We start from the raw sequence: 16,386 nt of genomic DNA on the forward strand, positions 1-16,386 counted from the left end.
CTCCCCCCCCCCCCCCCCCCCGCCTTCTCTTTCTCTTGAGCTCATATTCACTAGACCACCATGTGCTCAAACAGCCCGACCCATTCCTGTTGTCTCCCTCTGCCACTGTATCTGGGGTCCCTTCCTGGCCATCGCATCCTGCTGTCCCGGCACTGCTATAACAAAGCACCACGAACTGGGTGGCCTAAAACGAGAGAAATTGCATTTGATCACGGTTCTGGAGGCCAGAAGTGAAGGTGTCTCCGGGGCCAGTCTCCCTCCTTAAGGCTCCGGGGGAAGGTCCTTCCTTGCCTCTTCCAGCTTCTGGAGGCTCCAGCATTCCTTGGCTTGTGGCTGCATCCCTCCAGTCTCTGCCCCTTGTCTTCACACGGCTCTTTTTCTGTGTTTCTCTGTGTGTCTCTGTGTGTCCTCTCCTCTTACTATAAGGGCAGTCTTCGGATTCAGGGCCCATCCTAAATCCAGGATAATTTCATCTCAAGATCCATAACCAGAAAATTACATCTGCAAAGAACCTTCTCCAAATAAGGCCACATTCTGAGGTTCCAGGTGGACATGAATTTTGGGGGAACACCCTTCAATCCACCATAATTCTCCTCCTTGGTCTCCTGGTCACCGGGCTTTCTCACTCAGTTGTTTTACTCTCAAGCATCCAGACCCCGCATTCTCTACATGTCATCTCCCAGATAGTGTTCCACAAGACGCTGTTGCTGGGAACTGCTTCTCTCTTAAAAGAAGGGGCTCTGATGAAGCAGGACCAGAGTGCTGTGAGCTGGAAGGACGTGAGGGCTGAGGGAGAGGAAGAGGATGCTTGAGCGTCTGTAAAGGCAGGGATGGATCAGGTTGATAGCTGCCCAGTCAGTCGTTCAGGAAAGAGGACAGCCGGGGACAGGCGCTGCTGCACAGGAAAGGGCAGTGAGGTCCGTGGCCTGCGAAGAGGTGAGAACCTAGAGAGAAAGATGACAGGAGAAGGAACAGAGCACGTGGGACTGAAAGGAGGGCCCAAGAAGGGGACGGTGTGTCCTTCTGGTGGCTTCTAGATGCTCAGTGTCACACCTGAGAGGGTGAGAGATGAGGATGGCCGTTTGGAGGGTGGTGGGCGTGAGTGACTAGCAGAGCGGTCAGTGCTGGCCCGTTTGGTGTCATTGATCGTGACGTTCTGGTGAGGGCAACCTCTCCTGGTGGGTGACCAGATGGAGGACGGCTTCGTCACCCCGGCTCAGGAAACAGACGGCTGGTTTTGCCAGGGGTGGGGGGGTCCCTGTGGCTCTGCATTAGCAAGAATCTTATTCGGGTGAGGGGCTGGGACCCACACCAGGAGGGACAGGATGGGGCAGAGGAGAGGGCAGGTGGGAGGGCAGGAAGGAACAGCAGTCGCCGGGGGGAGTGTGGACCCAGGAGAGAAGGGGCAGCGGGGGGCCTTGGACAGTTTGGGGTGCAGAGGCATGACACCGGGGCCAAGGAAGGAAGGTGGAGGAGATGGTGCCTGGGGATCTGAGAGGTGGGGCTGGTGGTCCATGATCTCGACGTCCCCAGGACGCCGAGCGCACCTCCCTCAGTACCCCCGGCACTTCTCCTTGGTCCCAGAGAGCTGCCACAGTGCCCGTCACTCACCCCCGCCCTGGGAACTGCCTTCCCAGCAGGAATCCTGCTTCCTTCTGCCCTCCTTCCAGCTCCAGCTCTGGTGCTTGAATGCCCATGGCCGGCACTCAGTAAATATTGGACAGATGAATAAGTTAACAGATGCATGAGCTCATGACTTCCCGGGCTCTCCGACCTCACAATCCGTATTTGCGTGTTCAGGCTCCTGACGTGATAAATGGCCTTGCCTGGGTGTTTAGAGCCAAAAGAACATTGGTCGCTAAATGATTTTTATCATATCGTTGGCATCATCACACAGCATCTACATAATCAGTTTAAAATATTCCTGCTAGATTAATGATTTTGTTGCAAAGCAAAGAGGCCCACCGTTCACATGAGCGATGCCTAGGGTGACCCTGTCTGTGTCTCACGGTGCAGTCATGGAAGTCGCGTCCGGTGAATATGGCGATCAGAACGGCCGCCTGGTGAGAGCCGTCCGGGAGGGCATGTGTGACTCTGACCACAGGAGAGAGCCCGGAGGTGATGGCGAGGTGAACCCTTTTCTTTGGCACCGGCCCTCTGAAGAGGTAAAGCAGGCAAAACGATTGAAGGGGTGGAGAAAGGTAATGCGAAGCCCCAGCCCCCAGCAACGCTGCACACCCCCTCGTGCGCCCACTGCATGAGAACTTTTCTTAGCTGAGAGGGGAGGCGTCCCAGGGCTGGGGTCTCACCCCTCCTCCCTCCTTGGTGTGTCCTCAGGACTCCACTTCCATGGAAGGCTGTCACAGCTTCTCTGCCAGCTGCCTCACCCAGTTCTGCATCCTCTTCAAAAGGACTTTCCTCAGCATCTTGAGGGATTCGGTAAGGCGGTCTCCGTGGCAAAGGAAGCTGTCGGGGCATTTTCGGGTTGTTCATCCTGCTTGCGCTCTCAGACTGTTCTTCCGTCTGCATCCGTCAGCTCCCTGTGAAGCAGTAGTAACAAACACTCCCCAGATGCCAGTGGCTGGGACAGTAAATACTTATGTCTGGTTCGTGTAACGGGTTGTGGGCCGTGGCCTTGCCCCACGAGTCTTCTCGTCCTGGGACCCAGAATGGAGGACCGGCTCCTTTCTGGAACATGGCAGAGGGAAAGTGCAGGAGAAACCACATGGCAGCCCTTAACGGCTCTGGCTCCCGGAGGGAAACGGTCACTGCTGTTCACATTCCATTGGCCAAGGCTGACGTCGGGGAGTGTGTTCCTCCCTCCGGAAAGCTCCGTCCGACACAGGGCATGGTGGGTTGTGCAGACACTTACAGGAAGGAGTTGGTGAAGGATTGGGAACCGTGACAATATCCACCCTTTCGAGGGATGATCTGACAACCTGTGTAGGGGGCTGAGTGCCCAGGGGCCTCTGGGAACCAGTTTGAAAGATGTAGGGGCTGGAAGCCACCGGGCGGAGCTCTGCAAGGGTGGGCCTGTCACGTATCCATTCTTTGCCCCCTTCACCACCATCGTTGTCCCTTGTCCTCCCCTCTGAAGGTACACTGCCCTCCCTGGTTTGCCACTTTGAAGGGGATTTCACAAAGGATAGCAATTCTTTCTGTTTTAACGGCAGTAAAACGCTGCTGTGTGTGTTTGTGTGTGTGTGTGGGCACGCACGCACGCACCTGTGCTGGTTTAGGGTCGGGGGCTTGTTTCGTGCAGGGAAGGGGCAGGACAGAGCTTGTGACCCGCCTTGGCCGCTGCCTCTGGGGGCCTTGGCCGCCTTGTTCTTTCACTGTCCACCTTCGGACTTCTGCACACCTGACTGTGAACCACATCTGTCCCCAGGTCCTGACGCACCTGCGGATCACTTCCCACATTGGCATCGGCCTCCTCATCGGGCTGCTCTACTTGGGGATCGGGAACGAAGCCAAGAAGGTCCTGAGCAACTCCGGCTTCCTTTTCTTCTCCATGCTCTTCCTCATGTTTGCAGCCCTCATGCCCACCGTCCTCACGTGTGAGTGCCTGGTGGACCCCGTGCCCACCTCTCCCTCCTTATCTGCCACTGAGGCCATGGCTGGCTTGGCCATGAACACACAGCGTCTTGTGTTTTTAAATACCGTTTTCTTCGCTGACAGATGTAGGTATTATTGTATTATCTGTTAGACAAGAAAGTGCATACTATATTTAAGCCAAAGGAATGAACCGCTAGGAAGTCTTGTAAGCCTGGTGGAAGGCTGAAGAGACGTTCTTAAAAGGTTTTCTAATCAGGATCCCCTTAAACACTAGTGCGTGAGCATTACCTCGTTCAGTTAAGACAGCCCTGGTGCGGCCAAGTGTGTGCGTGGGTAAAGCTATTCTAGGTGGATTTCCACGCAATTCTAGACTATTTGCAAAGTAGGCTGCCCTTGGCCCCTTCAGGGAGACAGTGTATAAAGCTCTTGCTTCACCAGCTCTCCAGCCTAAACACCCCCTCCCGGCAATGCCTCCTCCTTAAATTGCCCTGAATTTCCAAGAGCGGCTTGCGAGGCCTTGTCCAGGAAGGGAATCCCATTCTTACAGTTACTCAGTGAAAATAAGGGCGACCGTAGACATTTGTACCCATCACTACAGTGATGCTTTGCACTTGGATTCTCCCCTTCGTGACGCTTCCGTTATAAAAATGACTGGCAGTTTTTCCAGACGGGTAAATCATTTCACACCTTTCCATTCAACCTTCGGGTACTTTGTAAGTACTGCATGGTCCACAGGGAGGTGTAGGACAGGTTGGGGCTACAGAGGGCTCGGCAGGAGACCACCTGTTTTTTGTTTTTTGGGGTTTCTTTGCGGGACACGGGCCTCTCACTGCTGTGGCCTCTCCCGTTGCGGAGCACAGGCTCCGGACGCGCAGGCTCAGCGGCCATGGCTCACGGGCCCAGCCGCTCCGCAGCACGTGGGATCTTCCCGGACCGGGGCACGAACCCGCGTCCCCTGCATCGGCAGGCGGACTCTCAACCACTGTGCCGCCAGGGAAGCCCGAGACCACCTGTTTGAGGTGGTGATCCTACTGTGATGTCTGCCTGATTCCCATTTTCCTGTCCCCTAGTTCCCCTGGAGATGGGAGTGTTTCTTCGAGAACACCTGAATTACTGGTACAGCCTGAAGGCCTACTACTTGGCCAAGACCATGGCTGACGTGCCCTTTCAGGTACGTGAGTGGCAGTGGCATGATGTGAAGAGGGGCAGGGGTTCTCCAGTGCCCCCAGTGGGGGCTTCCGGGAGAGGGTGACAGGCCCTGTGTCTGCAGATCATGTTCCCCGTGGCCTACTGCAGCATCGTGTACTGGATGACGTCCCAGCCGTCCGACGCCGTGCGCTTCGTCCTCTTCGCGGCACTGGGCACAATGACCTCGCTGGTGGCGCAGTCTCTGGGCCTGCTGATCGGAGCCGCCTCCACATCCCTGCAGGTATCGGCCGAGGACGCACCACAGGACAGGCCTCGCTTCTCCACCCTGGCCCGTGCGACCGGGGCCGTGGCTCTGGTGGGGCTCGGCACCCACTCCTTGTGACCCTCCTCCTGATTCTGCCCCAAGTTCCTCGTCTGGCTTCAGTAGGTCGATTGACCCCCAGGGAAGGGGTCGAGTGGTACTGGCTTCTCAGGATGGGCGGATTGACAGCAGCAGGTGCCCTTGTGTGGAGCTTGGGGCACACCAGCTGCCGGTCTCAGTGCTTTCTGAACATCAGCTCATCGAGTCCAAGCACACCCATGAGTTACGTGCAATGCTCCCCATTTCACAGATGGGGAGACTGAGGCCCAGAGGGGCAACGTGATTTTGTCAGAGTCACACAGCCGGCTCAGAGGCCAAGCTCTCGATGCCTACGTTTTGTTGCCTCTGCGGGATCCACTCAGCTGTCCCCTAGACACCCCCCTTTGCACCCCATGTTCCCACCCTCCTGAGCCCCTCCAGGTGTCCCTTCTGGATGCCTGGTACCACCCACCCCCAACCTGCCAAACCCGCTGCGTTTGCAGTTTCTGCACCCCTGGGGCTTCCCGGTGCTCAGGCCAGTCCGACCCTTAGAAGACAAAGCCAGAAGCCTGGGGAGTCAGCACCACCGTGGCCTTCTGACGCCCCCCTCCCCGGCGTGTGATGGACTCCTTTCTGTGTTCAGAGCCTCTGGGCGGTACCCTCATCTGTGGCTGGGAATAGCGATGGCATCCACCCCACAGCCGAGCCGTAGAAAGTGCTCGGCCCACGCCAGCTGCAGTCAGCACCCAGGGAGTCGCGCTCCCGACCCTTCCTCCCTGGAACACGCTGACATCAGGTCCTGGGACGCCGTGCCTCTCTCCCAGCCAAGCGCCCTCACAACCACATGTCCAGCATCGTGCCACCCCTGCTCTGTGGGGTTTCTACTCTTTCTCACCTTCTGTCCCCTCTGCTGGGCCTCTGGGCACAAGCCCCGGCCCCTCCCTGTGCCAGAGACCAGCCAGCTCGCTCCCCAAACAGGGTGCTTCTCTGCGCCGTCCTGGCCCTGGTGTGACCTGTCCTGAAGTCTCTGGCCCTTTGCCAGCTGCTGGCGACCGTCCAGAAACACGGGCTGTGGCCTCCGGGCCACCTGGGGAGGAGGAGGTAGATGGGAGTAAGTCCCCTTTGTGTCCCCTCTCAGGTGGCAACCTTCGTGGGCCCCGTCACGGCCGTCCCCGTCCTCCTCTTCTCAGGATTCTTCGTCAGCTTCGACACAATCCCCACCTACCTGCAGTGGATGTCCTACATTTCCTATGTCAGGTACATGCGGGGGCACCTTACGCCTCAGGGACTTTAGGATGACAGAGGGAAGGGACTTAGGGACATGCAGAGGCTCACAAAAGCCACTTGTTTGCTGTCAGCTAGATGACGGCATGTTTCTTGGATCGTGAACCCAAAGAGTATCAGTGCCCTTTGTTTTTTTCCTAGTTTTGCATGCCACACACACACGCATACTCGTGGCCCCTTCGGGGAGCTGCCTTGCACATTTCCATCTTTCAGGAACTTCATTCCTCTCTGGGATGAACAAGGTTCTGAACCCATAAAACCTTAATAAGAAATCCAGTGGGAAACAGGTCATGTTTCAAGCATCTTAATATCCTTGAACAAGACAGTTCTGGCACCTCAGCACTTAGGCGATCAGATTTCACGCTCTCGACGCAGAGGTGCTTCGGCACGTTGGCCCTCGACAGGAGAGGCTGGTCGTTAGAGCTTTTCTCCCCAGACACAGCCATTCCACGTGACAGCCAGGGTCCCCAGTTGTGGACAAGCTTGTCTTTTCTAGAATGTCAGTTCAGACCCAGGTCTATTGTTCCGTAGAACAAAATCAAAACAAAGCGCTTGTAGAGTTTCAGCCACAGGTGCACCTTCCGAGAACAAGAAATCAGAAACCCGTGTCTTTCTTCTCGGAATTAGCGTTTTTGTCCTGATGGTGCAGGGCTGGAACAGAATGAAAGGTGATGCAGAAATGTTTTATTTAAATGCTCCCCAGTCCTTGGAAAGCTATCGGACCCTTTATTATATTTAACTGTTAAAAAAAAGTATGATTTCAGAAGTAATCAAAGTGCTTTTCCGTTCGTATCACCCTTGAACAATACCTACTCTTGGTTTTTTTGGGTGGGTTTTTTTTTTTTTTTCGTTGAGACTTTGGAGGAAACAAAATTGGAAAACACATCGTCAAGCCGTTGAATGGATTTATCTGAGGAAGCTGTGGAGTCGTGAAGAAGTGTTCCAGGGAGAAAGATCTCCGGGGAGGGAGGGGAGCCAGACTGAGGATGGGGGGATGGTGGTGGTACCTTACCCTCCGTAGACGTGGGCAGAGGCAGGGAGGAGGGTTCCTGAGCCCTTCTCACACTGGCACTTCCTTCCTCAGATATGGGTTTGAAGGGGTCATCCTCTCCATCTATGGCCTCGACCGCGAGGACCTGCACTGTGACATCGATGATACGTGCCACTTCCAGAAGTCGGAGGCCATTCTCAGAGAGCTGGACGTGGAGAACGCCAAGCTCTACCTGGACTTCGTTGTCCTGGGGATTTTCTTCATCTCCCTGCGTCTCACTGCCTACCTTGTGCTGAGATACAAAATCCGGGCAGAGAGGTAAAGCACTGGAAAGCCAGAGAGAGGAAAATCGGACACAGTGGCCAAGGGCCACTTGCAGAATCTGCGGCAAGCCCGGGCCCGAGGACACAGACACTTCTGTGACCCAACCCCTGGGACCACGTTTGGTTGTTGGGCGTCCAGTGCTGGATGGACATCGCCGCCCCGCTGGGTTGGGCCTTCTCTCCATTACCCTTTCTAGCTGTAACTAAGAAGAAGGTGTAGAAAGGTTTTTTTATTTCCACGTGCAGGATTTTAAAATACCACCCCTGAGGCAGAATTTAAAACTGCAACAAAGCTGGTGACGAGAGGGTTCCTCGGCAAAATTCTTCCTTCTGACCAGGGAGCTCTGGTCCTGGACCGGGGATTCAGGCAGCTTCCTGGGGATCCCTGTGCAGTCAGACGTCCAGGGGCAGAAAGGCGAAGCCAGGAGCGATTCCATTCTGTGACTAGTGTTTTCGTAGTTTCACCTTTCTACGGTTTGTCTCTTTTTCCAACGAGGTCATTTTCCAAGCCAAAAGTCGAAAAATTTCATTCATTTCCAGAAACTGTACCTTTTTAGTACTTGGTGAAGAAAATTATTCAGGGTAAATATACTTTGTTTAGAGATGAGAGGGGTTTGATTTGATCGCTGAGCTGGTCTCATTTACAGACAGAACTTGGGAAAGACACAGAAGCCGGCTCCAGGTTGAAGGGTGACCTTGGAACCGTACGCACTAAGCCGTGTGGAAATCTTTTAAAGTTACACAGAAAGTTGTAAGGTGAAATTGGCCATCTCTTTCAAAGTCTTTTATTTTCCCCGTGCTTCTTATTTTAAGCAAAATATATTGGGTTTCTTTTTCTTCCTAACTTTCCAAGCACCTTAATTTTGCCTAAAAAAAAAATTCTAGAAAATCAATCCTGTTGATTTTTTACAAACATTTCTCTTCCCTGACATATCACATCGACTACCTCCACTGAACCTGGGGAAGCTGGGCTTAGAGAAGCTCCAGGTGTGAACGTTGTGCCGTTGTAGCCCGCCAGAGATGTGCTAACTGCACAGGAGGGAAGGTGCTGAGGTTTCCTGAGAATCCAAGGCCTTTGCCAGAAACTGGCCAAGACTTAGTGTGGCCGAGGCGTCTGGAACTCCATCAGATCATGCACTGAGAGCCGTGGGAGAGTCCGTCTCCCACATCTGGTTTCCATGGCGTCTCAGCGGCACCTTCACCTTCTCAGCGCCGGGCTAGCATAGTCCTTCCGGACCAGAAACTCCTTTCCAGCGATACAGTCACATAAGTAAAATCCCTCTAGCACAGGCGCAGTGGGCACGTCTGCAGGGTAAACGGCCTTTGAATTCATGGCGGGCGCCCGTGTGCTTGTTGGCGGCAGTATGACCCCAGTGTGGAAGGGGGCTCTGGCCGAAGAAGGTCCTCGGAAGGAAAACGGAATCGCTTTCCCCTTCTAGAATGCCGTGAACCTGGAATCCGGGTCTCCTAATGAAAGACTGTATTTTTTTGTGGACAGATTCATTCATCTCCCTAAGCCTCAGTTTCCCCACCTGTAAAGAGCAGCGCGAGATCGTCCTCAAGGTCATGTTCAGCTCTGAAATGTCCTGAGATTCCTAGGTTGTGTTCCAGAACTTCTATTTCCTATTTAAGAGAATGAGGAAGGTGCAAATTTTACTCACATGGATTTGATTTGCAAGTTCTTAGAGGCCTCTTTTTCACCCTCCGATCCTTTTTAGTAAACACAATTGAGGTATTTCAAATGTAATTTTATGTTTGCCTGTTTTACACCAATGTGGCGTTGCCTTCCAGATTAAGTTACTTAACCAGGGTCAAACTTAGCCTTTAGGAAAAGTCTTTATTCAGTTTCAAGATAGACTTGCCTGTACGAATGTCACACGCAGGAAGACACACGTGGGAACAGCCTGGTGAAATAGAGAGTTGGGAATAGGAAAAGTCCTGGACCGTGCCTCAGAATTACATCAGCTGAGGCCAGTGTTGAAAGACTTTTCCCTCCAGGTGAGTCCTTCCAGTCGTGGGTCTGTGAGCCCAAGAAGGACATGCACACGGGTATTTTTTAAAGGATGCTCTACCTGGAGAGCGGTGAGTACTCTGAGGTCACCACCCCAGGATAATCTGATCCGGAGCACCTGAGGCCGGGTCCAGTGAGGATGTCGACCTGGGAAGCTGCGTTCATCATTCTTCAAGTGTCAGCGATGCCCCTCGCTCCAGCTTTCTCATCCTAAACCCTCGGCAGCATAGACCCAGACGCTGCAGTGTGGGTCTCCAGATGCTTCCCCTCTGCTCTTTGCTGTAGGGAAGATTGCATTGCTTATTGCAATGGCCCAAGAAAACATGCAAGCAACTTGTTGATTTTATTCTTCTAAGTAGGTGCCGTTAAGAAGTGTGGGGCGGGGGGCGGAGACGTGCTACCTTTCATACGCTGGAATTTAAACCAGGCCGACTTCGCAAATCCACTTCTTTTAAGTAATTTCTGAATGTAACGACTCAGATCTTCCTTTCGTCTGATTGCGCTTCTTCGTTTAGAAGGATGGAGGAAACATCGGATGAGCGATGTGCAGCCTTTGCAGTTGTTAGTAGAGAAGAAAGTGGAAGTCCAAAGAATATCACTGTTACGTGGAACTGGGGAGAGGAAGGGCCTCCGCTGGGTTCTAGTGCCCGCTCCGCGGAGGCGTCAGGGCCTGGGTCTGCTGACCAACCCTGTCTCGGGAGCCGTGCACCTCTGTCCACGTTCATAGCATTTTGTGCCTCCGTTTCTTCTACCCTTGCTGGGTAGAATTAAATGCTTCAAAAGCTCCTGTGTGGGTGACATGGGAAGGAAAGAAATCAGGTAAACATTTTACATAGAAGATGCTGGAATCTGATTGTCACCTTGTGGGGAGGGGCTTCAGAACCAAGAAATAGGACTTAAGCTTTTAGGGAAAAACTCATCCTGGAGACCCACAGAAAGGTCATTTTCCCACCTAAGAAAGGCACTGCCAGGAGGTCAGGGGCAGGCTGAATCCATGGGGTAGAAAGCCCTCCGGTGGGTTCACTGAGGAGAGAACAGCTTGGGCCTCAGTGCCCCGAGCATCCTTCCTTGCCGGGTGGCCCGGGAGCTGGCTGGATGCCTTACCAACGCCTCTGTTCACTTACTCACTCAGCAGACGTGTGTTGACCCATCCCTGCGTACTTGATGTGGCCCAGGCACAGGGGCTTGGAGCTCAGAGCGGGCTCGCCCTCCAGTGCTGGCAGGCCGAGGGGATCTTGTTCTGCAGACGCAGGGTGCCGAGGCTGGAGAGGGTCCGTGAGGCCCCGGGTCCAGGGCCGGGAAAGGGCCCGAGTCGGACCCCAAATTCTCTGTTTTTTCTTTTGCCGTATTGCCTCCTGTTCCTAGTTTGCAAATGTACGTGAAAACACTTTGCAAGGTCTGAAATGCAATACTAGGTTAGCTCTGGACTTGCTGTCACCAAACGGACAGCTGAGATGGGGGGTAGCCTGCGCCCCTTTCCTCAATTGCCTGGTGTAGGGGTGTCCCGAGCTGGCCTGGGGGCCCAGCTTCTTACCCCCCGTCTCAGTGGAGTGGTGCCTTCCTCTGCCATCGTTCAGCCTTAGCTTCCTAACTCAGCGTACCGGTGGGCTGGCTGGGGCCCGAGAGGGGCCGGTGTGTGTGCGCGTGCATGCGTGTGTGCCTATGAGGGTGTGCGTACACACACGTGTGCACTCACACGAGGGCACGTGCCAGCTCGGTCTGGGTATGTATCTCATAGTGCTATCTGTGGTGTTTCTAAATCGTCAATCGTCCTTCACTGCAAGAAAGAAAGAGAAAATTCCCTCACCTCATGCCTGCCGAGCAGTTGGTAAAGTGTAGTCAGAACCCACTAAGTCTTTCAGCAAATACCAGCTCAATTAAAATGTGACAGAAACCAAAACAAAACAACCCAGCAGGGCGGAGGGTGGTGCAGCGTGTGTGGCTATAAAGTTAGATGCTCTGAAGAAATAAGACTGCTAATAAAATATTGTATGTAAAACTTTTTACTTGTGTTCAGTGTTAAATGCTTCAAATTCAAAATAACTGGCTTGAAGTGTACCAGGTAAAGGGGAATTTTAGGTTGTATTTGGAATATCTTCGTTGTACGTCTAGCATGGGTTCTGGTTCATTCCTCAGTGTTCTGGTCCAACACCCCACTGTCGATAGTCACCTTTCTCTCTCGGTAACTTGCATGTTTTAGGTTGAAGTGTCTTAAAGTTTTGTGTTTTTCCTCCGTTTTCCAGCCTCGTCACCCATCTCTTCCCTCTTGTTAATGTCGGCCGGGGCTTTAAGAAATGCCTGGAGCCCAGATGCACGGGCCCCACGTGTGCCTCCCTTGCCATGGTCCCCGGGGACACGGGCCCTGGGCGGGAGGACCTAGGAGCCGGGCGTAGGGTGTTGTCTTAGCTCAGCTCTGGTGGGTAAACTACACTGAGCCGCGCTTCCGAGAGCAGCGTGCTCAGGGCCAGGCTGTCATCCCCGGCTTGCATTCCTCCTCAGGGACACAGGGCAGAACGCGATGCTGGGCCAAGTCCCAGAGTTCACGGCCCCTGCGGTCCCGCCAAGTGACAGGGAGAGAGGGTGCGGGGAGCCTCAGAGAGCACCCTGGGGTGGGGCAAGCTCACGAGGCTCCCTCGGCCTCCTCTCTGCACCCCTCCTGCCCTGCGGACCCTGCCCTTCTTCTGTGCAGCTTCCATTAAGGTCATGGTCCTTCAGGTCCAGGCACTTGGCCTTCTGCCTCAGGGAGATTCCCCGGAGACAGTCATCCTTGCCAAAGCCAGATGTTCCTGACGTCCCTGTTGGCGTGCCTCCCTGGGACCAGAAGCAGGAATAAGTCGGGGAGCCCCGCACCCCCATCGCACAGTCCAATTTTCACACCTGCAGGCTCCGCTCAGCCTGTGCTGGAAATCTAGCCTCCTGGGCAGGAAGTCGGCGTGAAGGTGATGCAGTCACGCCCATCCTTCTGCAGGCCTAGCCTAGGTTTTCTGTTAACTATCGCGTATCCTTCCCTTCTCCGCATCTTTAAGGAAACGGGGGTTTAGCATTAGCTTAATTTTTTATGTTACCTCTGAACAGTCCACTTGGAATCATTCCTCAGACTGACATTCTGTGGCCTGCTCGAGCGGACCCTGAGGTCAGCCAAGGAAGCCAGGTTTCTACAAATGACTAACGTGAGCACAGGTCAGACGCAGAGCTCCTGACCACCTCCCTGTTCTCAAAATAGTCCCTTGGTGTCAGAAAGGAGAAAGTACCCCAGGCACACTGGCCATCACATTCTGTCCAGCCAAGGGGTTATCACCGGTGGGGGCATGGCTTCAGGGCTTTTCCACAATATAATGACCATTGTAAAGCTGAAGGGAAAGGAACAGAAGCACAAAAGTGCCCTCGTGTTGTCACTGCAGGCTGGGCGGAAGCCGAGCCCCGCTTTGGGAAGGAGGGTGGTGGGATGTGCGCACACAGCTGGAGGGCCCGGCCCACCGGTTCCCAGGGAGACATGCCAAGCCAGGGACGTGGCCACAAGCACGTGTCAGTTCCTCCCTGGGGTTCGTGGTTTGACCCAGATGTTGGGAACGGCATGAGCCCAGGCCACACGAGCGGAAAATAGCAAAGCCGGAAACGATTACGTTCAGCTGACGTTCTCTCTCAGTGGCGTGGCCCCATCCCCTGCTTGGTGTGTCTGAATAAACGTGGAAGAGAACCCTGTTGATCACCTGTGGGTGCCTTTGGCCTGCACTTTGCACGTGAACCTAACCGTGGCCGTGACGCTGTACACAGTTACGTGGCGTCTCCTACGTCCACTGATGCTCGGACGTCTGATTCTGGGGAACCTGTAAGCCACCCGCTCGTACCTCTGCAGGACAGGGGTCGTCCCTCACCTGCAGCGGGCGCCAAGGTGAGCGGGGACGGAGATGCTAAGGCTTGGCTGGCAAGCGTCGGAGTGGTGAGGTGTGACCCTCCCTGCCGCCTGCTTGGGGGCCCGTTCTCAAGTCCCACAGGGCATCTCCTGGAAGGAGGGTTCGGGGAGCCCTTGTTGCCAGCCACTGGGAGGGGAGTGTTCTTTCGTCTCACCTGCCGTGAGGTGACTGTCCAGCATCAGCCCCTTCCTTCCATCACAGCCCTGGATCGGCACGGGGGAGCTTTAGAGAAAACAGTGTTTACCCAACAGGGCTTTGCTGAAGCAGAGGAAACAGCAGGTTCATCCGTTTCTGGGGGAGAAGTTACCAAACCGACCTCCGCTCTTGGGGCCCCAGCATGTGCTCTCTTGTGCTGGGTGGAATGGATCAGGCCTTGAAGGGAAAGGCTGAAAGTCATGGGCACCTGGGTCAAGGTTAAGGTCCCTATATTCATGGGTTCCCGGACATCCCAGGTGCAAGCTGATCTGAAAGGTACCACGGTTGGTTTCTTTGAGAATATGCCAGTGGCCATGGTAGATATTTTGTTTTTATATCTTTACATGTTTTCACAATTCTGTCATCACGTACCTTGGGGGTCTCTTCTCCACAACCTTTGGAACACAGGTTGCCCAAGCTTCATCATAAATATCTCATTTCAAGTCCTCGGCCAGTGAAAACTGGTAGCCGGAGGTCCTGCCATCCAAACTGCTAACAAAATGGACCACCCACCCCACACAGGAGTTTTCTGTTTCTCTAGTCAAATGCTCCCTGGGGAAGGGGGTGACCAGAAATGAGTTTCTCCATAGAATGAGTATGCTTAAAAAGTTAGCGTGTGTAGCTGACCCCCTCACCCGGGTTTGGTTTTACTTAACGGTTAGCTAGTTAACACCTTTCCTTTGTTCCTCCTTCCAAAGCAAGAGTCAATGCAAATAACACTTTGAATCATTGTGTAAAGACGTGCATATGTCTGTATATCTAATATGTAACTATGTAATGTCTGGTTTTTATAACGCTGTGCGGATAACCTTACACTGATTTAGCCACGTGACTTTAGGAAGTACGGGGCTTGCGCGCTGGGAGAGGTGAGAACGTCTATACATACGCGCACGTATATGTGTGTGTGTGTGTATATATATATATAATAACAGCGGCTCCCTTGGGTACTTGTCTCCTTGGCTGTTTCCCTTGGGTCTGTTGGAACACACACCCAAGCAGACCCTAACATGTAAGCTTTCTGACTCTACAGACCGTGGTCCTGCTTTGTATATTTCTGCAGAGATCTCCTTAGAAAATTTGTACGTGCATTTTTTGCAGAATTGAACACTGTTTTCTGAAATTAGATGCCATTTATGAAAATGTGACATAAATCAAAATAAAGCATCGCTCTTTTCAGATTTCTGCTTCTCTCTCTGGTTTGCTTGTAACAGCAGCAGCCTGCAGACCAGCCGGGAGAATTGGGCCTGGGGTCTGACGGAGCCTGTGGGGAATTTTCTCATTCTTGCATTGCCCTCTCTTTTAATGAAAAAGTTCCTCTGGTAGGTGTTATAATGGCTTTGGATGAAATTGGGAAGAAAAATAAGAGTGACGGGGGTGATGTGCAAGCCCCACTTGTTAGGTGACGTGATAGCACAGGGTCAGGTGCCTTTTATATGTGGTCTCATTTCACTGCCATCCTTGGGGCCAGCGTGTCACCGCCAGCCCATTTCACAGGCCAGGGAACTGAGGCTCAGAGAGATTAGACAAGTGGCCCGAGGCAAGTGGTGGAGGCAGAATGCAGACGGTGACAGTAGCCAGGGAACCGGTGCTCCGGCCCCTGCTTCGCACTCCCTCGTTTGGAAGAAGACACTGAGAAACTGACAGCAAAGAATCCATCGGGTCACAGGAAGTGGCCTGGGGGAGTCCGTCCCCCACACCCAGGGGAAATTTCTCCCAGACGCTTTGCTTAGGGTAGGTGATGGGCGAACATCCCCAGGAGTCAGCTTTGGGGGTCTTTGTGCTGTTAGGGCCCCACATGGGTCAGCACTGGAGTTCAGGCGTCACTCTGGGATTAATCACCCGGGTGTGGCCGTAATGGGGTTGCACTAGGTTACCTTTGTTGGTGTGGAGGAAGGTGTGCGTGCAGGGACAGGACAGAGAGAGAAACCACACTGAGGACCTGGCGCCCCCGTTCCTTCTCCCTGCCCAGGCTTCTCTGTCCCTGGACGCTGTCTTGTGCTCCTGAACCACCTGCCACCTTCCCCACCAAAATCTCCGCTCCTTCCCCGCTCCTTCCCCGCTCCTTCCCCCCTCCTTCCCCCCCGCCCCGCTCCTCCCCCGCTCCTTCCCCCCTCCTTCCCCGCTCCTTCCCCGCTCCTTCCCCCCTCCTTCCCCGCTCCTTCCCCACTCCTTCCCCACTCCTTCCCCATCAAAATCCCCACTGCTTCCCCACTCCTTCCCCACTGCTTCCCCACTGCTTCCCCACTCCTTCCCCGCTCCTTCCCCACTCCTTCCCAAATGCTCTTTATTAGAAATTTCAATTTACAAATACCCTGCACACTTCTTTGAACAAATAATACAAAAGTTAGTAATCTCACCCCCAAACCATCCTGTCCCAAGCCCACCCCCTCCAGGTAACCAGATGGCAGGTTATCATCCAGCCTCTCATCCCACCCAGAAAGACACTCCTCATTGCCGCGCTTCCAGCCCCTCGCCCCAGATTGCCAACAGTGCCCTGGACCGGAAGGTACAGCACTCATGCCCTCGTCAGAATGTTCCAGAATCCATAAAGCCATGTCCCTCCTGATCCCTGCTGTGGTGGTTTCTACCATAACAACCGTGCTTCAGTAAGTCTGAAAATTTGG

At 53.9% G+C, this 16,386-nt stretch overlaps 1 protein-coding gene across 3 annotated transcripts in view; it reads left to right on the forward strand.

Annotated features, from left to right (window-relative positions):
• Positions 1-11,659, forward strand: part of ABCG1 (ATP binding cassette subfamily G member 1) — a 56,948-nt gene extending 45,289 nt beyond the window's left edge. The window contains exons 9-15 of one of the 3 annotated variants that reach the window (XM_024758347.1): positions 2,017-2,129; positions 2,338-2,439; positions 3,389-3,557; positions 4,626-4,726; positions 4,826-4,984; positions 6,183-6,301; positions 7,413-7,641. In XM_024758347.1, coding sequence (XP_024614115.1) covers positions 2,017-2,129; positions 2,338-2,439; positions 3,389-3,557; positions 4,626-4,726; positions 4,826-4,984; positions 6,183-6,301; positions 7,413-7,641 — 992 coding nt within the window. Of the gene's footprint in view, positions 1-2,016; positions 2,202-2,337; positions 2,440-3,388; positions 3,558-4,625; positions 4,727-4,825; positions 4,985-6,182; positions 6,302-7,412 lie in introns of all 3 variants that reach the window. The other 2 variants (XM_024758345.1, XM_024758346.1) reach the window with 2 other exon arrangements.
• The last annotated feature ends 4,727 nt before the right edge of the window (positions 11,660-16,386 follow it).

This window comes from Neophocaena asiaeorientalis, unplaced genomic scaffold, assembly GCF_003031525.2.
Source record: "Neophocaena asiaeorientalis asiaeorientalis breed wild unplaced genomic scaffold, Neophocaena_asiaeorientalis_V1.1 scaffold45, whole genome shotgun sequence".
Lineage (NCBI taxonomy): Eukaryota > Metazoa > Chordata > Mammalia > Artiodactyla > Phocoenidae > Neophocaena > Neophocaena asiaeorientalis.